This window comes from Nylanderia fulva, unplaced genomic scaffold, assembly GCF_048542155.1.
Source record: "Nylanderia fulva isolate GAGA-0341 unplaced genomic scaffold, ASM4854215v1 Scaffold3, whole genome shotgun sequence".
NCBI classification, from domain to species: domain Eukaryota; kingdom Metazoa; phylum Arthropoda; class Insecta; order Hymenoptera; family Formicidae; genus Nylanderia; species Nylanderia fulva.
Window position 1 is genome coordinate 3,031,894 of NW_028190368.1, and position 24,422 is coordinate 3,056,315.

The 24,422-nt window shown below is 35.0% G+C and overlaps 3 protein-coding genes across 5 annotated transcripts in view; 2 read left to right on the forward strand and 1 right to left on the reverse strand.

Moving 5' to 3' along the window:
- Window positions 1-7,961: 7,961 nt before the first annotated feature.
- Window positions 7,962-12,530, reverse strand: Cog1 (conserved oligomeric Golgi complex subunit 1). The gene is made up of 9 exons (XM_029300078.2): window positions 11,925-12,530; window positions 11,534-11,701; window positions 11,165-11,447; window positions 10,891-11,092; window positions 10,391-10,807; window positions 9,409-10,315; window positions 9,050-9,329; window positions 8,765-8,974; window positions 7,962-8,235 (listed from the first exon to the last, which is right to left on the reverse strand). Exons 1-9 carry the CDS (start codon window positions 12,059-12,061, stop codon window positions 8,116-8,118), a joined length of 2,724 nt encoding a protein of 907 aa, XP_029155911.2. The 5' UTR covers window positions 12,062-12,530; the 3' UTR covers window positions 7,962-8,115.
- LOC146722563 (uncharacterized) lies at window positions 12,269-14,483 on the forward strand. Of its 3 annotated transcripts, XM_085484325.1 has the most exons (6): window positions 12,974-13,089; window positions 13,161-13,294; window positions 13,505-13,631; window positions 13,768-13,894; window positions 13,984-14,148; window positions 14,418-14,483. In XM_085484325.1, exons 3-5 carry the CDS (start codon window positions 13,525-13,527, stop codon window positions 14,107-14,109), a joined length of 360 nt encoding a protein of 119 aa, XP_085340451.1. In that variant the 5' UTR covers window positions 12,974-13,089; window positions 13,161-13,294; window positions 13,505-13,524; the 3' UTR covers window positions 14,110-14,148; window positions 14,418-14,483. The 3 variants fall into 3 exon arrangements, with proteins under 3 accessions (XP_085340450.1, XP_085340451.1, XP_085340452.1); XM_085484324.1 differs by lacking the exons at window positions 12,974-13,089; window positions 13,161-13,294 and adding an exon at window positions 12,269-12,967; XM_085484326.1 differs by lacking the exons at window positions 12,974-13,089; window positions 13,161-13,294 and adding an exon at window positions 13,303-13,381.
- A 76-nt stretch (window positions 14,484-14,559) lies between these two features.
- Window positions 14,560-24,422, forward strand: part of LOC114928735 (klarsicht protein) — a 44,864-nt gene continuing 35,001 nt past the window's right edge. The window contains exons 1-2 of the mRNA XM_029300048.2: window positions 14,560-14,619; window positions 14,706-14,830. Coding sequence (XP_029155881.2) covers window positions 14,571-14,619; window positions 14,706-14,830 — 174 coding nt within the window. The 5' untranslated portion in view covers window positions 14,560-14,570. The remainder of the gene's footprint in view (window positions 14,620-14,705; window positions 14,831-24,422) is intronic.

Sequence of the window (24,422 nt, forward strand, 5' to 3'; positions counted from 1 at the left end):
ATACATCTAATCTAATTGTAACGTCCTACCGTTGAGGAAGATCTCTTCGTTGTGATAATATAGCGTTCCAGCTAAGTAAGTCGCGGAGAAAGTATTCTCTCCTCCGATAATTACACCAACGTGCGCTAGAAAAATAATATCCGACGCGAGGGCAACGTTTTCGTGAGAAACCGTATTACGATACATATCGTGTCCGCAGTTCACACAAGCATCGACGAACGAAAGATTCTCGAGCATTTTATTTATTTATAAAACCCGAGTATTTTATTTAAATTTGAAGATCGCGATCACAAATTTATACGCGTGCACCCACCTTTTTCGCGGCTTTGACTGCCTCCTGCTTGCAATTTTCGCTGAAGCTCATGTTAAGATCGATGTACAGATGATTGTTGTTCAGGAGCAGCGCGGGTGGTTCCATAGGTGGTGGATTGGCTTTTTTTTTGTGCCTCAAACGTCTCTCGGTCCTCTCTTGTCGTGTACGCAACACAAGCATCACATCATTTCTGTCCAGCATATCTAGTCCTCGAGACTGCACTCTCACTGATCGAGAATGTACAATCCAGGATATGTATATTCGACGATAATCTTCAGTTTGTAATGTCCGATTAGAGTTTTGTTACACTGCACTATCGGGTCTAACACTATACAGGAAAGTCTATGGTGTAACACGGTGTATTTGTCATGAGATCGAAATATATTTCAATCACATATCGGAAATCGTAGTGTTTAAATTTGTAATCGCGAGCTGCTTCGAGATGAGAGCAATCTCTCTGCTGTTTCCTCGTCTTTTGTTGTTCGATCAAAAGCCAGAAGGAGAATTTCTCGACAAGTTTCGCGATAATGCGACGATCGGGGAAGGATTCGTGAATCGGCCGTAAGGGAACGATAGTAACGAACAGTGTGTGCCGAATGAGAGCAAAGTCCCAGCATTTATTGGTTCGGATTAGCCCGGACGTTATCGTCTTCCATGTTATCGGCGCGCGCGAGGCGCCTGTAAAAAAATGCTAGGCGCCTCGCAGACATTTGTATATCGTATTCCGATGCTTATACGAAGTGAAGGAAGAAGAAGACAATGATACAATGATTACGAAAAGAGAAATCCGCGAGTTGGACCACACGACATTCGCGGACAGTCAAAGACCTCCGAAAGTTGTAAACGACGCAAACTTTTCTATTTGTCTAGGAACGGCGGAGTTTTCTCCCCAGTTTCAATTCGTTTATCCTATGACATTTTCGTTCCAACATTAATATACAACGTAAATTTAGGACTGTTATTTAATTATTTTCGCAAAGAATTTATAATATAATCCTAAACTGTGAGAAGAAAGGAAACGCTGCATTTTTCTGGTGCACGCAATATCGATCGTGGCATCGGTCATTCAGGTAAATTGCGTGCTTAGAAAAAGAAACTTCGATGATGGACGATTCAATACGTAAAATTAAAGAGAAAAAAAATTATCGTCGCGTTATCGCTTGTCGAGACTAGTTTATCGCCGATTACACACGGAGTTTCGCCATACTTTACCAAGAAACATCGAAATTGCGTCAATAGGATTATTTTCGCTGCAGCTTTCGTTTCGAGGCAAAAGAAGGGAAGCGCAAAGGGCGATCTCTCTTGCATAATGAGAATAACAACGTTACGAACGTAGTTCGTAACCTGTTTATATCTGACGAGAGAAACAAGCCTGGTTTCCGCGGTTTTACCACTGCCATTCTTTCGTTGTAAATCCTCGTAATCGAGTTACACCGATCTTGTGACACGATTACGTGCATACGCATCGACAGATACGTTGTACTTCGGTATAGCCATTTCGAGAGAGAAATACAATACATATCGATACGACAAAGTATATAAAGTGTTATTTTGTATGCCGCGAATTTTGCGAAATAATTTAATTAAATATATGTATATTAAATTGCAAAAAATATGCGTCGATTTACGACACATTTCAATGATCGCATTCATTTATGCACGACCAGAGATGAACCAAATCGATATCACTGCGATAAATAAATATGGAAGACATCGCGAGAATAAAGGAAAGGGAAACGATGTCAAGCGATATTTATACTTTCGGAATGAGATGTAAAATCGTACGTTACGTTACGTCAGCCGGAATTAGAAACATATAATCTCCTATCATCTATTTAGACACGTACAAATGAATGTAATGTGATAACTGGTTATAAGAATGAGATAAATGTTATACAATATTTCATGCGCGCTGACTGGCGTCACGAGGTCGATACGATTGTTTTGATTCAGAAATTCATTGTTATCTCTAATTATTTCTATACGTGATTTTATCCACGTAAGAAATAATTAAATGGATTAGCTATCATGTATCATGCGTAAATGTAGGTTTGATGAGACGAAAATAATATATCTTTTTTACGGCAATAATAATAAAAATATATGATTTAAATCTATGAATTTTGTTTAGAAGAGAGGTCTCGCATATACATGCATGAGAATTAAAATATTTAACTTAAAAATTAATTTAATTTAATCATATTCGAGATAAGTACGAATTACACATCGTTGGACGTGAACTTAAAATAGATTCGAAGAACTTAATCTAACGTGATTAAATTGTTGACTTGTGCTGACCACTGACATCTTTAATCTTTATTACCGGTCGATATACAGACGCGGCAATGATAATATCCGAAAAGACAGACTCTCTGCATACATATTAATGTGATGCAATTACGATATAATATATGTTATATCTATAATCATATTATCATGATAACTTTAATACAAATTAATATAAATGATACATTAATACTTTATACACTGAAAATAATTTATTGAATTCAAATAAGTATATATTTATATTATTTCCATACTGCCCAATGAATTATTTATTTGAAGCTAATAATATTGATTTAATATGAAAAATATTTATTTGATATAAGAAAATCTACTTCAAAACAAATAAAATATTTATCTATTTCAAATAAATAATTTATTTGGGAGTATTCAAATAAATATAAATTTAGTAATTTTTTTTCAATGTATTCATGGTAGCAAATACGTATAAAATCAAGTTTTTACATTTTTATTTCTAATTTTTATTTTTATTTTTATTTTTAATGCAATGCCGATAAATGTTCACATAATTATATCATTATATAGTATTCCTTCCTTTTTTATAATTATATCATGTTTTTTAAATATAAATATAAAAATAAATTATTATCAATATTGTATAGAAATCAGAATGTTGTTATTTATCAATATAGATGTTTCATATATTTTTATCTGTATAAATCTACTCTAATAAATAAATACTACATCATGTAATATCTGAATTTATCTTCGTATGACAGAACTTTTTTATCTCAACATGTTGTTAATTTCGAGAATTAACGTGACCTTTTTCCAACATTTAACTCGTAAATCGTTTCGTACGAATACGATACAGATAAAAATTGTCGCCACTTATCCCGTTCGACTAATTGTTCGATAAAATTTGTTTTGAAAATAAGAAATCAAAATTACGTATCAAAAACATGTATAATCCAAGGTGAAAAGTTGATGAAACTATGAGAAAAAATAAAGAGAGGAAAAAGTACAGTTATTTTGTGAAAAAAACACTAATTAAAAAAATTAATTTCTATGATAATTAATTATAATCGAATGTCTTGTAAACAATATTTCAAAGAGAAGATAATTTCTATTTCATAATTATAATTATCATAAAAAATATTCAATTCAATGTTACATTATTTAGATTCACAGCGACAATTGCTAAATACGCTTATGTGCCAGATTATCAATGGATTATAATAAATAATTTATTTTTAGAAACGGTACATGCACCGTGATGTAAGCTAAGCATGTAAGCTTAGCTTACGAGAAAAGCAAACGGTACAAAAGTAATTATTAATTGAGATTAACACAAATATTCTTAACTAAAAACGAGCAATGTTGCTACTTGATAAAAAATGTATTTAATTAGCTAAATGTTAAGCTATATATTTAAATAAAAATATTCATATAAAAAGTATAACGATTTTTTATCAAAGATATATGTATAATTTAGAGAGAAATGAAGAAATATTAAATAAAATAAGTAAGCAATTTATTATCAAAGCAAATTATTTGCCAAGTTACACGACGATGTAAAAATAATTATCAGGCGTCAAATATTAACTATCTTTTCATTCGTTTTATCATATTGTTTTTCAACAAATTTATTTTTAATGATGAAGTTGTTAATTATTCAATATATATATGTATATAACATAATTTTATATATCGTTTATTAAGTTTCTTTATAGATGAAATGCATGATTTTTAAAATTAATCTGATATGGTTAATTTATATATTCTTTATTTATTATATTTTTAGAAGATTATTAATTGTTTATTAAAGTATTATATAATGTAGTGCATTGATGTGTCCGATCAAAATATATTTATCGATTAAGAATTAAATAAAAGTAAGATATACATGTAAAATATCTGGCGATTATATTAAGATCGCAATCTTATAAATTGATGGACGACCCTAATTAATTGCAGTATTACTTATGAATCATGGGTTATAAACGATATTCGCAATGAAAATGCACAGTAGCCGATTGTATTCAATGCTAAAGAAATGATAACGATAAGCAATTATACATCGACAAAATATTTGTCAAGCTTACTTTTTCAATGGATATATCTCAATGATTCATTTAGAGTTTGCTTCGCACGGCTTTTAATTCAAGATCAAAGTATTACAAGTACTGTGCATAAAATGTAATAATTATAATCTTTGTGTAATTAATTATGTATTTAATTTTGACTGAACAGACAGCACTTTTATCCGATCACTCGCCAAACTTCAATAAAAAACAATAATATAATTCGGTCAATGTTATTTTTGTTCTCTAAAAATCGAACGACTGCAGATCGATGCTGAAGGTGTTCATCAAAGATGTCCCAGTTGCATAGTACTCTGCTTCACAGCTCGTGGAAACTATCTTAAATTTTACATGCCAAGTTTTACGACCGATTCCCGCGAACATGCGGTCAATTCTATCAATACATAAAACAACTTTTCGCCGACTACGTGTTTCATCGTAATAAAATGTATTGCATTATGTAATACTTTAATAAAAACTATATACACTTCTCCTAAAAATGTAATAAATATATAAATTAATCATATCAGATTAATTTCAAAAATTGTGCACATCTCATTTTTAAAGAGACTTAATAAACGATATGTAAAATATGTTATACATAGATATCTATTGAACAACTTCATCATTAAAAATTTTGCTTGAAAAATAATACATTGATATTGTTAATGATGGGCTGCACCTTCGAAGGGTTACATAATATGTAATTACGAAGCATTACGTAATATTTTTAGAAACAATTCGATCAGATGCATATTTAACGCATTGAAATATAACCACGAATCTGATCCAATATATCGTATCATAAAATGAAATTCAATCGTTTAGAATGCTTAATCCCGAGAATCATGTAGAAAAAATTTTGCGGTGAGATAGAATAACGAAAAAGAGAAACTTTGATTTCAATCTAGGTGTTGAAATTGCGGATACATTATTTATTTATATACTGCACATGTTTGACGATAGAAAAAAATTGTTTAAATGTCTAAAAAAAATTTATATATATACATATATAATAATTTTTTTTGAGAAACACAGACACATGTTAGCCAATCGTAGAATAATGCTTGCAAAGATAAAACAATAGACTACATCAACAATTGTTGACTCTTACAATTTAGAAAAGAAATTCGTTTTTTATTTCCTATATATGCGTAGGGATTACAAGAAAAGATCTTTATACTCCCTGAATGATTTGGTAGCAATCTCGAATAGATTAGATAAACTGAACTTCCAGAAGATTATCGAAGTTACATATAGATATATTGTCGCGATAAATTTTCCGACGATAATCACGAAAGTAACAACGAGCGTTTTCATTGTATATTTTCCAAGAAAATCTAATAAAAAATTATTGAACAATGAAAGTATTTGGTCAACAAATGCAATCGCGAGATAACGAGCGATATTCGATGCTCGATAAAATTTGTTTTGCTTTTATTGCCACTTTAGAAATATATAATAATGCTCATACTGAGTGATTAAAATTTTACCAAACCATCGACACTTGAATGAAACAAAGAATATGTATATCTGTGTGTGTATATTCCCATCGAAAACATTGATGCATCATTTAATCGTCGAAAAAATCTCTTGTATTTTATTTTTTTTTGTATCATATAAAAAATATTACAGGGTTCACTGTCGATATTATTTTCAGTACGCATTGCATTTAGATGTTAATTCGTCGATCTTGTCTGGAATATAAAGATTTATATCCCCTTAGCTTTATATTCCAGACAATCGACGAATCAACTAAATGCAATGCAATGCATTCTGAAAATAACATCGACAGTGAACCCGAGTGTCACATTTTTTTATGATATAAAAAAATTAATGTACAAGAAATTTTTCTCACCCTGCTCGTGCTTTACTGCGTTGATTACTGCTTATTTTCATATAACGGGAACGCGAACCGATAACTTAATCGTGCGACGCAAAATTGATCCCCGGATCGAGGGAACGATCGATTATTCCGTGATCTCTTCTCTGTCGTTGACACTGTTTTTATCTAATCTACCAGAAAGAAGAAAACGGAGAAAAGACTCGCTCAATAATAAATGCGCGAAAGCAATCGCGCTGAAACTCGAATGAAAATTATTCAAAACTTCTGCCCACGCAGATATATATTTACCCCACGTATTTTATCAGATATAGCAGCGCCGAGTTAGCGCGCATCGCGCGAATTGATTGTTTTAATATAAAGAAATCCTCCGGATTCCGGATTTATATGTCACATACATACATACGCAGAATTGTGTAAATAAAGCGCCTGTCGTGCAGATCCTGCTGGCTGGCGCCATGCGATTTTTCAAAATCGGCGCGCCGAGCAGGCAGCGCCGGTATATTAGGCGCGACAAATTTCGCCGGTGCGAAATCGAAAAGAAAAGAATGAATTGACAGAGAACACTCACCATTTGACAGGACGGGTGGATTCTGCCGGGTTCGCGGATATTCTCGCAGCTGCACGGACTCGTGTCGCAGCTTCTTCTTCAGATGCGAACGGGAACGTCTTACGACCGATATCACCAGAGATGGGCCCATCCGGCCATCTTGCCGTATATCAAAATGTGCACTACTAGTGCGCGGGCGTATTTTGCTACTTGCTTCCTCCACCACCCTCGAAGTCGGTGTCGACAATTGCGTAACACGCGCTCCCCTCCTTTTGCACTCGCACTCGAGGAGTCGCCTCTCGTGGCGCGGAAGGTTTATCGATCAGATAGTTTTGAATTTGAATTCCCGTCCTCGTCGCTGGGGGCGCCACTGCACGGATGAGATGTTTTTTCCCCTTTTTTTCTTTCCTTCTCTCACTCTTTATTATTTTATTATATTATTATAGATATTATTTATAGATATATATTATAGAGTTTATTTTTTATAGTTGAATTTAAGAGTTTTATTCTGTCTCTATTATTTTGATAAACTCAATATAGAAATTAGTATATATAGTTACAAGTACTTATCTTGTCGGTGACTTTGTATTAAATGTTCTATATAGATGTGTTTTGTATTTGACACACTACTTCAATAATGTGATATTGTTATATTTATATTACGACGTATAAACATCTTGAAGGAAAGTAGCGATACATTTCAAATAATTTGCGGGCAATTTGAAATCACGAGGTGAGCAGTTTATCTTCTCTATCTATAATTTTATCAGATTTTTTATAATAGCGCGCGCACACAAAAATAAAAATATGGTATATTTGTTCTTTCATAAATTCTTATTTAATATATCATCGATTATTTTATCACGAGTGATTAAATTCAAAATCAAACATTTGTTAAATCCATTCTGCATTTATGTAATATGCATATATTTACAGATTTATTAATTTATTTAACTGGTATAAAACAGATACAATATAGTAAAAAGAGTATCTTCTATTAACATATTAATATTTACATATTTAATTTGATATTTACATTCTTTATAAAGCGTGCAAGGAGAGTTAGTTAACTACAAATTAGTTAACTACCACTCCCAAACCAATCTGAACCCATTGCACCAAAGAATGCGGCTGCGCCTGATTTTATTGTCGCACCCGTAGAATCATTTCTTGTGTTCTCTTTTGTTGTTACTTTCTTGCGCTGTAAATACATATTAATTTAAATAATTGTCATAAATATATATTAATTCAAAAACTCACTTATTGCACATTTTCACACAAATATATTAACATCATTCGCTAATTTGTAGAACATTCATTAAATTTTATTAGGAATCAATGGAGTAAAATGTTATTCTAATTATATATTTTCTAGTCTTTTGATATAATGTGAGTTTTATATTAAAACATTTTAAAATAAAAAATACGTAATCTTTTGAAATCAACAACAAATATAAAAGAATAAATAAAATTAGAGTCGTATGTTAATTCAAAATTAATTAGTCGCGTTAATTCACGACATGCAAGATCGTCTTGCCACCTTACCAAATTTATATTCCCGATATCTTTATCTCATTTAAAGGACACACATACAATCTAGGGAAATAGGTATACATATTTGTAAAAACTTTTGAATAAGTGTGTTGTTTCACAAGTTTGGCAAAAAATTAATTACTATTAATTTTATGAATTGAGAGATGCAAGAATATTTAATAATATTCAATACATACCTGTGCTTTTTCCGGCATTGTTACTGATATAACTGGTAAATTTCTCGTAGGAGCAGTTACTGTTAACGGGGGGAACCATGGTGCTCCCGTACATACTGCAAGTATTGCAGGTGGTTCGTTTTTCCCACCATCATTACTTACGTGTTCATTGCGTGCACCCAAAATTGAATGTAATTGTTCTAAATGAGACACCAAATTGCCAAATATCAACTAAAAAATAGATAAAATAAATCTTAATATCACTGCATAAAAGTTCCATCTTCTTTGCATCAATGATATACTAACCAAAGATCTTTGGACGGATTTTTTGATATTAATATGAATAAATGGATTAAAAACATCATAGTCGAATGGATCTATTTTTGTAAGCACTGCATCGCAAGTTTTGCTTGATAATTCATTGAGAATTCTATTTTCACGCGGCACCATAAGCACAGTGCAATATTTTATATCATATAGTACTTGAAATGCTTGTTTCTGCCTGAGGTCTATGTCTTTTAATGAGTTCAGATAATAATTAAATAATTCTGTAATTATTCTTTCTATAATTTGCTGCAGTACTCTCCTGAAATTAAAAAAAGAATAAGGTATATAATGTTGAATACAAATATCTTGATCCTGTTAGTGTTGCATCATGTACTTACTTTGGAAGTGTATGAGGTATAATTTTATTTAAATCTTTGCAGATAACTGTTAAAAATTTCTGCAAAGGTATCGATGGTTGATACGGTACAAAAATTTCAGATTTGATCTGCTTTCCTTCCCCAGCTTCTTCTTCAATAGTAACTTTCTCCCACTCTGAGACAAGCCACTGAACGCGCAATCCATCAATTGGTTCTCTTAATATATATTTTTTCATATATTCAGGTATTTTAGTTTTATATATGTCAGCCCAAATAGACCACATGCAAGTACTTTCTTCCTTCAAATTTTCACAAATAATTTGCCATTTAGCATTAGCAATGGTAAACCCAGATACTTTTGATGATGTAAAACACTTATTTAAATTCGGACACAAAGTAGTTAAGGCAAAGAGAAATCTTGCCAATACAACAGCGTTTATATCCCGTTGACCATGTTCGGGTTTTTCATTGACACAAGTGTCCTTTATAAAGTGCACAAGATTTTCAATGTTTTCAATGCTGATTATTTGCAAATGTTCTTGGACTTCATTGCGATCACAAAATGAATTTGCAATTGAAGATATATTCGCCGAAAGTAAATTATCTTTGAGCGTTATTATTCGTTCAGTCTCATATAAATAATGCTCAAGATCAGACAATAGCGTGTACAAATTTTCGTCCAATCTTTCGCATAATTTGATTACATTTGGAGAATATCCTTTAGCTTTCATCAATAAGGATCTTTTGTTATCTAATTCTCCATTTTTTGTTAGCTTTTGTGGAATGTCGGTAGGGGAATCTTTCCACACAAACCATCGTAAATCGTGTTCCGGAAATTCAAATTTATCATGCGCTACTTTTTCGAGTAATTCTATTATGCCGGATTTTAAATCGGCCAGCGCATCCGTCCATTTATCCGTTATAATACCTGTTGACAAGTTATAATTAATTATCTGTGTGAAATCTTTGCCTTTCATATATATATAGAGAGATGTGTAATTACATTTTACTCGTTTAGTTATGATAGGTTGGAAGAATTCCATCCAAAAACTTATTCTGGGTAACGAGAGTTCTTCCCATATGGAATTCCAATTTTCAGGTAGACTCACGCTGATAGCTTCTTCTCGAACATTATACAGGCCTTTGATAGAAATGATTAAATCTAATAATTTGGTGACTTCGAGATTAGAAAATTCATTGACCCAATCCAACCAAGACTTAACACTGTCTTGAAGGATTGATAAAGGAAAGTTGTTTGGAACATCCTGAACAAATGGTTTATGATTTTTGGTAACAGATGAAAGAAATTCCTCAAGTAAATCTTGATTTAAATCAAGTTGCGATAGCAAGCAATATGCTTCTTTATCTTTGATGTCTATTATAAATTGTAAGACTAAACCTGCTGGCGCATTATCTGCATCTGTAATTATATATAAAATATTTTAAAATAAAATTTTATGTGTTTACATATGATAAAACAGATTAATTAGATAAAATACTTACTTATAAAACATGAATAAATCAAGTAGACAGTTTGTATAAGTATCCTCATGCATAACTTCAACTTATTCTTGACACTATCATGACTCTCTTCTTTAATAATAGATTCAATCGCACGACTTCTTGTGGATATTAATTTTTCTAACAGATCCACAAATGAGGATTCATTTAAAAACACAAGAGACGCTAAACAATTTGCAGCATTCTGTATAAGAAAAATATCATTAATAAGTAATATTTAAATATTACAAATACTTTCTATAATTTGAATACTAACAATAATTGAAACATCTAATGACTGCAATTTTTTATTACATTCATTAGATATAATGTTCTTAAATTGAGTAATAACATCCCACTGCTTCGAAACAATTGGGTATTTATGTGCCAGTTCTGCACTGCCTACTTCAAACATTAAACTATAATTTATATGTTGTGCTATTATGTATAACTGTGTAGCAAGTAGCAAATTTTCATCTTCGATACTCGTCCAAATATATTGTGGAATATCCATTAAAATTTTGATTTGAATAATAATAGAATCCGAGACATGCCATCTCCTACAAGAAATTATAATCAAGATGTAGTATCGATATAAATTTGTTTCTCATATAAATAATGTAATATAATATCTTAGAAAGGACACCTTTCTAGCTTATCTTCAATTGGTTCTGTTTTAAACCCAATTAGGTATTTCTTTTGCAATTCCCTAAATTTATCCTCTATATTAGCGATTCTTGTAGTAACTTGTTCCGACGTTATTTTCATTCTACCAATTGTGTCAGCAGCCAATATTAGATCCCGATATCTTTCTCTGAAAATCATTAATACAAAATCGCTTTAATACACAAGGAAAACTTGACGTAATCTCTCAGTTTCAAAAGCCATATACTTTAATGTAAATTTTCAAATGACCGACTCAGACAGAAGTTGATACGCATTTTAATAAGATATATAATAAGTATATATTTTAGCTAATGATGTGAAAAATGAATTTTGTGATTTAAACGATAGATTGTTACACGAACAAGTCTTACCCGACTAATGTTCGTAATTCTATCTTCTTTCTATCACTTTCCAATTGAATCTTTTTCTGAATTTCCTCGATCTCTTTAATAGTATGTTCCTGGAATAACTTATTTATATCTAATTCCAAATAATTTGTCGTTGTCATGTTTTTGACAGCCTGTACTCTTATTATTTTTATTTCTTCCTCGGAATTCGAAAGTATCCTACGTAGCCTAAATTACAAATTGGAGGTTGGACCGTCCAAGTGTCACGTAAAAATAATAATCGTCATGCGATAAAACAGGTCCAGTCACGTAACTGTCATCTGTTTTATCGACGTTCACTCAACAAATGTCCCTATTGTCTTCGTTGCACCTGCAATTGCACCTGCACATCTACGCATCTTTTTGGAATGCATTTCGAGGACGCTTGACAGGAGATTATCGTGATGTCACGGCGTCGAGCGGGGCCGATCGCGTCGACGATGACGTCCGGAGGACGGGACAATCTCGGACCGGATCTACGCAAGGGATAAGGATCACTAAACCGAACGTCGAATATTGCCGCGAGGACGAGGACGCACGCGCGAGAAGCAGGGACCGAGAGACGGTGGTGCACTATGGTATGCGCGGCGGTTCTTTATTGCGAGAGAAAAAAAAAGGAAATAAGAGGGAAAAGAAAGAAGAACCTTGCGGTGGATTTGTTTCACGTCGCTACGCGAGTCTCGCGCGCCGCCGAAAGATCATGCTGTTTTTAGCGTCAGCGAAACGCTGATTGATCCGCGGCGAGTCTTCATCATCGTGCGCGTTCTCTACGTGGGCGGACAACTGTAGCGAGCACAGTGACCGTAAGCGATGAGATTTTTCATCGTCCGGTGACATTCTCCCTTGCAGGAGAGAAGAAGAGAGAGATAGAGAGAGAGAACGGGCAGGTGTGTCTTCGCATCGCCCCACCAGCTCCGCGTGAGTTCCTCGCGGTCTCCGGTTTCGTCGGCGAAACGCGCAAATGGGCGCCCAGAACTGAAAACAATCTGAATTCCCCGGGAGAGACCCGATGACTGTCGACAATACGGGTGGGTATCTCTGCCTTTTATTTCGGCGAACCAGTTTCTCGGGAGAGAAACGAAGGGTTTCTCGCAATCTTCTACGCGCGAGTTTCCGTCTCTCCCGATGGAGACACACCGCAAATGGCAAGGTCGGTTCGCGGTTTTTTTTTCTCAAATTAGTGTATTTGCGCAAGAACTCACGCCTCGTTGCCTATTTCAGTGGAGTACCGTGTGTGGAAAGCTCGAGTGTGTTTGATCAAGAATGTGGAGGCCTTAGATAAGGTTACATCCGAGATAAATTATCTAGGCTCGTGGCTCGACTCGAGAAATCCCTCGTTCTTTTTTTAGTCATATGTATGTGCATATTTTAAAAGGAACTGTTATACTATTATGTGGTGTATTACAATGCAAAGAGAATGTGCATATGATTCGTGATAATATGTAAATATGGTGTATGGACTGGGATATATGCAATTTTTTAAATATATAAAGAGTTATTTTTTATCATAAATGTGTGTGATGTGTATAGGATGATTTTATTACATACATATTTTGTGACTGCAGATTATCACAAGGCAAACAGAATGAGTACCTCTCTAGCATCACTTCAACCAAATAGCCAAAGCTTGGAAAGACAAAAACATGTCAGAACAACGACGGAAAGACTTTATAATAGTCTTACCAAGAAGAGGTATGCATTTCTATTTATATTAGTCATCGGTATTAGTCACGATAGCTGCTATTTGATCCTATGCGGTATATCGATGCTCTCTTATTTAGGTTGCAGTAGATTGGAATTTGATACAATTTTTAATTAATATTTTCAGAAAAGATCCAAAGCAAAGTGTTCAAAGAATGTGGATAAACTACGAAGACTGCAAAGATGACTTTTGGGCAGCTATAAGATCTAATTATGATTATATTATGGATACTAACTTAATTGACACTTGCAAGGTAAAGTATTTCAAAATTTTTTGCGCACGTATAGTATGAAATTGTAAATGTTGTAGAGTGTACAAAAAAATCTTGTTTCGATGTTTTAGGAAGCAAACGGTGAATTAACATGGGATGAAACGGATGTGTCGACACAGTCTTGGAATTTGAAGGAAGTCAGTAGCCAATTTTTAGAACTTTACTCATGGTTAAGAATTCTTCAAGAATTGGTCTAATCTAAGGAAGAGAATCTTTTGGACAAAAGCCTGCGTGCAGTATGTATCAGTTTTGTTATATATTCAAAATATATAATATTTTGTTTAATATAACTCTCTTTGAAAGTAAATACTTTTTTTAACTTTTTATTATAATTATAATTAATTTTATTTATTATAATTTATTATAATGTTATCTAATTAATTTTATAATAAATTTATAATATAAATGCGAAATAAACGGGTATTTTAACGGCACCTAACGGGCATAATGAATTTATAATAAATTGATATATAATTTAATGTATTTAATTATTATTTTTATCCAGGCTCATATGGAGGAGCTACAACGCAAGGCATACAGACGAAAATTATTTAATGAACAAGCGGAAAAATTAGTTTCTCGCGCCCCTGCTTAAAAAGACGAAGTGGCGTGGCGTGTAGATCACTTGAACGCAAAATGGGAATTAGTCGAACAAATTATGGCGCCCATAGACCGACCTGTATCTAGTCAACAAGATATATCAGCAGGTGACGATTTTTTTGCTTTTTGAAAATTATATACGTTTTCCAATTGACTTATTATTAATGTACATGCAATCAACTTTTATTAACAGATTTTGAACGTGAGGTAAAATGTCTTAGAAAATGGTTACGAGGAATGGAATCGCGTCTTCAACCTTTGAACTTCCACGTCAATTGGACTTTAGCCGAACTGGAAGAAAAAGCGATAGAGCACATGGTAAGTAACATTGTTTTCTATTATTTTATTTATATAAAGACGGTTTTTGTGTATATTTTGTGAAAAAATGAAAAGGTTTTCTTCCTCACATCTTGACAAATTTCATCATGTATATATATATATATTTACTGGCGATATGCTAAATGCCATTTTATCTCTTGCATTTTTTTACATTTTGTTGTATGTAAGATCTCTCTTATAAAAAAAGAATATTCCTATATAGAAGCATAAATAGTTCATAGTCCTCCGATATGTTTATTAACTTTAGATTTTATAAGTTATAATAATGAATATTAGCATAATAATATTTAAGCATTTTAATATATTATAAGGGATAAGAGAGTGAATTAATCAGTTTCTGAAGTTAATATAAGGGAGAGAACTACTGTGATTCTACAGAAGAAGGCAAATGTTTTTATAGCTTTCTTTATATAATATTTATGCGTGTGTGGTGGTGTGTTCTTGTCCTTTTCCTATTTTTAATAAGTAAACTGAATAGCATTATATGCTCTAGGCGGAAATAAGATATAAACTTGCGAATGAATCAGCTTCAGTGGAAGCGTCTGGTTAATTAACCGATTGAATTGTTAACGCCAAAACGGGATTGCTAGGAAGCAGCACGATTCGGTGGAATACGTGCTAAGAATAAAGCGCGAGCACGTGTGTATCAGCCTGAATTTATGCTACCTCGGCAACGACCGACCAACCCAACGCAACGTTTAGGAGGAACGGATGTGACGGTGTACGCAGCTGAGAGTGGGGGAGCGAACAGCAACAGCCGGCGCGCGGACCCACGTTTGTTGTTTTATTCCGAGCTCCGATCTTTGCCGAAGGCTCACGTTCGGACGCAAACGATGCGCTTCGTCGAGCGCTGGAGAGACCAGCTGCCTACTGCCGGCTGCACGAGTCGAGCAGAGTTCGCCGTTCCACGGTCGTCGCCGGTGGACGGGCACGTTACAGCGAGCACGTTGAGTCCAAGGTTCCCTTCCTCCTCCTCCTCTTCTTTTATTCTCCCTCTACGTTAAACTCTTCGTTTTCTTCGCGTCTATTTCTCTCTTTCTCTCTCTCTCTCACGCTCTTTCTTCCATTTATTGTCTCGTTCTCCACCTTTTTTTGTTGGAAAACATCGCTATATTTAAACGCAAACGGTACGCCGCGTCTCTTGTGTTCGATTTGTGACATCGTGACCATCCCTCATGTAACTTGGTGTAACATTAAGAAGGAAATACAGCGAGCATCGATATGTGCAACGTGTGACTTGGGCTTTTAACCGGCATCTCATAAGCGTCCTTTTCTAAAAGCAGCAGGGAAGGATTACAATCGTACCGGTGGGTCTTCTTTTCTCCCTTCGGGACCCTAACCAGCCTCCTCTCTTTATCTTTCTCTCTCTCTCTTCTCTATCCCTTCTCTTCTTTCTCTCTTCGTCTCCTACTCGTTTTCCCATCCGTCCGTCCGTCCGTCCTCTAACCGAGACATACCTCGGCAACGCTCGGAGCTCGGCGATTCTTCGCGCGGTCCATTCGGCGTGGTTTAACCGCCGCCGAACAACCGCCCTCGCGTGACCTCGCGCGGCGAAACGTGGCGAAGAAGTCATTCATGCGTCGTCGTGAGGAGCTTGGACGCAAGAAAGAAGTTGAGAGAAAAAACGCGCGTAGGCCGTCGATCCGTCTGGTCCTCGTCGCCGTTGGACTGTGTCGGTGCCGACTGTGAAAAAAAAGGAAAAGAAAGAGAAAAAGAAGACGCGCCTCGTCATCCAAGTTCGCAAGTGTTCGTAGTGGCGTTATTTCACCGTGCAGCGATGCTCGATCGCTTCTTCGGCTTCTCCTCTTCTTCGCCTACATCCCCGTTTTTAAGCTGACATACGACAGTGCGCTTTTTTCCCCTCGACTTGGTGAACATGCATTTTGGTAAGATTTTATTAGAGAAACTTCTCGTTTCTTAATTTAATTGTAATCTTAGAAATCTTTCCATAGAGAGATCTCTCGCTCGAGCGATCGAACGACTCGACCGAACCCTGGTATTGTTCCGAGATTCGTGCGAGTATGTATATGTTATATAAAAGTTGGCGTGTGCAAGATAAAGGAATTTAGAACGTGAAAGTCGGCGTTCCGAGTTCCGATCCGGAGAGAGAGAGAAAGAGATAGAGGGAGAGAGAGACGCTATACATATTTCCTGCCTGATGCGCGGCTACTAACTTGTTGCATTCATCTCGATATCTCAGGGGGCATCCTCTCGTTAAACGAAATCGGACTCGCTCGTTAATCTCTTCAGAATTTCTATTCGAGATAACGTATCTATTCAAGCCAATTTCAACCGTGACTTCCCCGCGCGTGAAACGCGGCTGAGATTCATCCCGTGATATTTGTCCCGTTATTGTTACAACAAAGAGAACGTGAAACAATGAAGCAGTTACGGTGGATGCTGTCAACTAGCGTGTCTGAGCAATATGCATCCGCGATATGATCTCCCGCTTTGTTCCTGGGACGATTATACATCATTATCATGTATCGATTAGCGTGAAGGATATAAAAAAAGGGAAATTGTCATTCGGAAAAGAGGTACCTCGATCTCTCTTTTATTCGAGATATCTTTTTTTTTATATAATTTTTTTAACCGCGTTATTAGCTACTCGTCGAAGCAGATAGCTGTTATCGTCCAGATAAGACGACGTAGAAAACGGGAAGCCGCACGGGTTTCGATCGATTACTCTCCTCGCGTATTTACCGTACCGTGATCGTATATAATACAACAACATGCACGATCCTTCATCCGCGTTCCCGATTCTGCTAACACTCCGAGCTCCGGTCCACATATTATTTTCCGTTGCATTTGGTCATCGACACTCCATCACATCCCATCGCATCACGGCGCGGACGCTCCGTTGAACGACATTCGTGGACGTTGAAGTCGGTCGTTCGAGGTCAAACGAGTTCACGCGGAATTGTCCGTATAAAGAGAAAGTAGATCCTTGCGGAATTTTTTATACGCGGTCGTGTCCGGTAATCGCTGCGGCTCGATTACCGCCTCGTTGATTATTCAATTCAGAAATTTAAATTTTAATTGGCCGTAATCAAATGATCTTTCGAGAAAAGGGTCTCCTCTCTCACCTTTTCGAAGAGAGAGAAAGACTTTCTACGCTTTCGTATACCTGCGCACAATACATTTGCACGCGTGTCGCATGTCAATGCGCTGCCAAATATATCTTATCTTTGCCGCATTTATTTACCCGGCGTACCCGTTCGTCTGGAAAGAGAAAGTCGAGGGAATATTATAGAGGTCCAAGTTTGGTCGTGCAGCTTTGCTTTTTTCGGTTAATTAATATAATTGAAAATTTAAAGAAAGAGAGAAAGAGGATATGCTGGGAAAACGCGCGTAAAGCAAGTTAAACCGGACAGTAGCCACTTCGGCTTTTGAACTGGAGGTATTTTGGGAAGCGCGCGGTCGCTTTCGTCATCCGCGGAACTTCACGCTCGCGCGACATTAGAACGCGATTGCCCTCCTTCCGAAAGAAAAACGATCTCTCGCTAGGATAGCTATATAGGTATAGTATAGATTTTTCGCGGCCGAGCGACCGTGGCGAATTTTAAATAGATCGAGGCGAGAGAAAAGTCGCGGCGCGCGAGTCCAGAGTCTCTGTTTGTGTTCACCTTCTCCTATATTCCGTGTAGAATATCGCACCGTTAATTTTACGCATTAGCTCTCTCTAATTGATAGGCCAACCGACAACGGCTAGATGAACGATTGAAGTCGCCGCGATATCTCCCGCTGTCTAATAATATTTACATCGCGAATGAAATATCGTCGTACATTGTACGATATTTACATTGAAAGTATAATTTCCCATTACACGCGAGACTTTCATCTATCAAGTGATATTTTTATATAACAATTTAAATAAAACATCAGCTGTGAGAGTTGGAAGAGCTAGACGCAACAAACTCTCGAAATCTTTATTTAATTTCAACGTTTCGGTCCTTTGAACTGTTTCACTATTTTCACTATCGTTTCTTATATAGATACTACTTTTGGATACTGAAGACAAATATATATGGTTTTCAAATTATTCCATCGCGTCACAATTTGGAGAAATTTTCAATTAAAGTTCAGAAAGAGCTTTTTTCACGGACTTTGTTATTTTATAGATACAATATGTGACGTGCTTGATTGTAAAAAGTTATATTGCCATCTAAATAAAGCATATTGTTAAGACTTTCAACCCTAAAAAGGAATTTTTGATGTCGGTTATGGTCAATAAGATATCCATGATGGAATACTGCAAAAGTTGTGACTTCAATAAATTTCAATTATGTTTATTTAATCTTCAAGGGTTTTTAAAAAAGGTCACTGAATACGAATCCAAAAGTGAACTCAATATGATCGATTTATATAAAAAAGTTCCATTTAGAATTTGATAATTTTGACATTGAATTCGTATTTAATGACCTAAAAAATCTATTTACCTAGCAACATACTTCATTTTGATTGCAACAAAACTTCTCCAGCACGTCACATATTGTAGTTATAATATGACGAAGTTTGTGAAAATAGTCCTTTTTTGCAACTTTAAGTAATTTCTCAAAATTGTGATGTGATGAAGCAGTTTGGAAACCGGATCCGTATATATGCAGCGCCCAAAAAAAGAAACTGTAAGAAACAACTAGTCTCGTGCTGGGGTTCGAAAGAAAGTTCTTTTTTGTTGAACAGTCTTTTCAACAGATCAATTGTGTATTTATATATCAGAGATCAAAGTTTTTTTCGCCTTATTATTAACAATTTTACGATAGATAAATATATTTGTTTTTGCCAGCACACTTTTGACGAGATCTCAGATGCCGTTCAATTTCCTAACATAATTCTGCCTATGTAATGTTTCCTAACGACGCGTTATAAAAAAAATCGTCCAATTTCGAGCTGCTTGTTATCTTCTTGCAACGACGCGTCGTAAAAATGGTTAACGTTTAAGATAAGCAATTCGCGGATAAAAATAATGTCAATTTAATTCAAAGTTCAAATGACTACGTGCCTACGATAACGAGGTATACTTTACGACGAGCCTTATCGGCGATGCGATAATTTGGCCACTTTATAAAGAGTGGGGAAAAGGGGTACGTCGTTATTTCCTCTCGTATAAGATTTACGAGATGCTCGCGAAACCGCAAATCCGACCGTCGACAAAACCGAAGTTACTCTACCGTGGGGGTACAGTGGGACATTGAATAAGAACACGACGAGAAATGAGGCGAGGACGACCTGGATAACTCGGTTAGCAGCTGCGAGGCTCTCGGAAGGTCTGGGACGTGAATTTATTCGTATGCGTGCTGCACGCGTTTCTTCTCACACGCAAATCAAGGATCATTGCGCGCGGACCATTGAAATATATATCAGCATTAAAATTCAATCTGTAGGTATCCGTGTATTAAAGTCGGATTAAAGCGGGATTTAAATTACGCCTCGCGCATTTCCGTGCGAGTATCGGCCGGGAAAAAGAGTGAAAATATGATATTTAGATGACTTTTCTCTATAAAGACTATATACCTTCCTTTATACGGACGACTATATAATCATCTCTGAAATATGCATCGCTCACGCGATGCACGAGGATACGCTCGCGGATGGAAGAAACTCGCGGTGCTGTCGTTCTTGCGTCACCATCACGCGCAAAGGCAGCGTACACCGTAAGTGAAAGGGAATAGAAAATTTTTTTGCCAATATTTTTTTGCAATCCCCCTCCGCAGAATGCGAGATTTGCGATTACGCGGCCGCGTATGCACCAAGTTGGTGCATATATTTCATATATACATACTATACGTGTGCATACACACACGTGCTCCGTTTGATTGTTGCGGGTTCTTGTTGTTCCGAAGCAACGAGATTGCTTAATGCGCAAATCATTATTCTTCCGCGTAATTTGCCTTCTATTCTGCATCGAAGCGTGAGCATTTTTGTCGGAGATTTTATCACAGACTTAACTTGACGTTTCAAATTATGGATAAAGACTTTGAATTCATTTTTTACGTAGAAAATTGATATATAAACGATGTCGCGGGAAACCTTATAACGTATCACATCTGTTGTGAGATAATATACCTTGACGGCTGATAAAAAAAAGGAAGTCTTATAGTCGCGATTGTTTCGTGTTGAAAGGAATTGCAAATGGCATATTCGATAGGATACGGCGTATATATTTGATAATGTATTAAGAAGAATTTGTACGAAAATCACGATGAATGGAGGAGCTGTGACACGGCAAATTTACTATACGAACACCAGTACAATCTTTAAAAAAATTTGACTTTAATTAGATCGTTCATGCAGATATCCTGTCGAACGAATCATCTTTCACCGTATCAGACCGTCCGAGCAGCCATAATTGATAGGTTAATATTATCAAATTGCCGGAAAGTGTTGATGAGGTTTTCTTTTTTTTTCACTGTAGCTCGTTATATCATAGAATTTTTTTCTTTGCGTGTATGTGTGTAGGCTGACTCATTCGCTTGGCGTCACCCGTTAACTAAGAACATTGATGCGACCACCATTTCCGAGTCTGATGAGACTTACAAACCTTTAAGCTACCAAGGTTTCTTCAAAGACATACAAGAAAGACTCAATATTTGCGGTGTTTTTAAATTAAAATTAATTTTTTCGAATAGTTTTACATATCATTTTATATTACAATTGTAAATTGATTTATTTGTGAGATGTATCGCAGTAATAGCAATACACAGAGAGAGAATTTTCTTTTAGAATTTATAATAAAAAATAATTAATATCTACCATAATAAAATATAAAATATGTTCGATTAATTTTACTATTAATATTTTTTATTATGGTAAATATTAGGGAAACTTGTAAAATTCTTCCAATATTGCCCCATGATTACCATGATTTTTAGGGTAAATTCTATAGTTTTTCACCATTTATTTATTTTTGAAAATATATTGTCTTAATTGTAGGAGAGTGACTGTTGTATTTTAGAATCGTCCTTTTAAGGATGACATGAATTTCAAGATAATAGCATTGCTTTTATCATCTTGTTTATACAATAATTGCATGCTCATGTAGTAATTACATGATGTCATCTATAGTTTTTAGCCCCCAGAAAAATTTATTTTTGACTCTCTTCTATACAAGAATTTTTTATGAAGTTAAAAAATATTATATAAAGAAGAATGAAGTTATTTAAAATTTATATAAATAATATAAAATAAAAAAAAAAATATATATATATATATATATATATATATATATACGCTATAAGTGTTACATTAAAAAATGGTTTTAAGGAAACACTATACGTGAGAAAAATGCAAGATTTTGCCGAAGTCGAGCACTGTTATTCAAACGAGATATGATTGTGAATTCGTGACAATAATTTCACATGATTAATATACAAACATGTTCGTAGTACAAAATGTGCCATGTTGAAGGTTTACCGCTAGGTTTCGCGAAACTACTGCTGTAACGACTGTACGCAATTACCCTCAGTATCTCGAGATAGCGTTAGCATGTCTCGCTGCTCTTCGCGGAAGTGAAGAAAAATCGCTTAGTGAACGCACTAGCATAAGTGCAGTCTTAGCTGGTGCAGTCTTAGCTTCGCAACCGATTACCCACGCGTTTTGCCTGCGATTTAACCTCCCACATTTACCAGTGCGACCTCAAATAACATAGCGCGGAGTATCCCGAGACGTCATTTTTCAACTATAAACGCAAGACTATACCGAAGGTGAAGAAATTAGTATCGGTGATGGAGGGTACACTTTCTCTTTCCCACACAAAGAAACTCGATTCTATCTCACGAATTGAAAGAGATTGGACGAAGAGTCCTTTTTTTACGGGGTATTAACTGCTTTAATCAATGTTGTGCGCGTGTTTACGAAGATATAGGTATTACACGCGTGAAATTCATATAGCGCGCGAAAAAAATGTATTCGAGGATAATAATCGAAAAAAAAGAAGAAAGAAAGAGTTATTCAGAGTTGCATCTAATTTTTTATATACAGCATACATCGCGAAACATAATGACATAGTAATGACAAATTAACTTTCTCCGTGTTAGTGGCAGTAGACAGTCTTACTCATCGTATGAAGCGTGTCGATAAATCACGATTAGATTGTATGCCGAAAGAGATTTCTCGATAGAATATAGGTATATTCAACCTGGATTGAAAGAAGCGGCATGGTAATAACAGTGCTCGTCTGTGACGTCGTCGAAATATATATATATAGGGGTGTTCTCGATAAAAGAACCTTCTTTTATCTTTCAATTTGGAAATGCAAGAAGGTAGGCAGCTCTAAGATAATAGTGGAATTCTAAGGTACATTTTGTGGATATCTACATACATGGAGAGAATTTTCTATTAAAATTTACTCCGAAAATTATAGTAATCGTAGGACAATATGATATTGGAAAAATTTTATGAGTTTTTTAAGATTAATATTTACCACAATAAAAAATATTAATATATGTATATAGTAAAATTAGTCGAACATATTTTATATCTTATTGTGGTAGATATTAATATTTTTTATTGTGATAAATATTAATCAGAAATTTATAAATTCTTTCAATACCATATTGTCTCACAGTAATGATTACTACCATGATTTTCAGGGTAAAATTTAAGAGAAAATTTTCTTTATGTATAGACAATATTTTTTTCCAATAAGATCGAGTCTAGTTTTTAATTAATTATCGTGAAATATATTTAAGTACACGGAGAGAATTTTTTCTTTGAATTTACCTTCAAAATCATGGTAATCGTGGGAACATATGGTATTGGGAGAATTTTATAAGAATTTCTTTTAATAAGAATTTCTGATTAATATTTTACTTTAGTAAAATTAATCGAACATATTTTATATCTTACCGTGGTAGATATTAATATTTTTATCAGTAGTAAATATTAATCAGAGAAACCACGATTCCCATGACTTTGAGAGTAAATAAGAGAAAATTCCCTCTGTGTATAGACAATATTTTTTTCAAAAAGAACGAGTCTAATTTTTAATTAATTATCGTAAAATAAATTTCAATTATATGCCAAAGAGTGTACGTTGAAATTTTCTGCGGAGAAATATTTGTTCTGCTTCTACGCAGTTTTAAAGGTACGCATTTTCCAATGTATGTCGAATAACACGCGCGTGCTTAAATGTCCTCGTTTAGCCGAGACACCCTGTAGAAAACGTTCCGTGAGATGATACATTCCTCGAAACAATTTAAGCGATCCGATGTTGGTCTTGGAATCGCTCGGAGGTATAGCCGCACCCGGCGAGTTATCGGCTCGCTCGTCTCGGATTAATCTCCATTCTGCGGTGATAGCGTCCTGATTTTTTTTTATTTTTTTTTACCCATCATGATACTGCGTCGTTACGCATTTTTCATCGATCTAAAACCGATATACGTTCGGAGAATGCACGGTTTACCGACGGTCATGCTCTGAAAACCGAAATGTATACTTACGCAAGAGGTTCTAACGTTATGAGCTGGCAATATTTTGATAAACAAGAAAGGGCCTTCTTCGTCCCCTACGCGATTTATAGCGCGTGTATTAGATAATAGAACATATCCGCTATGTCGCTTTTAATATAAAT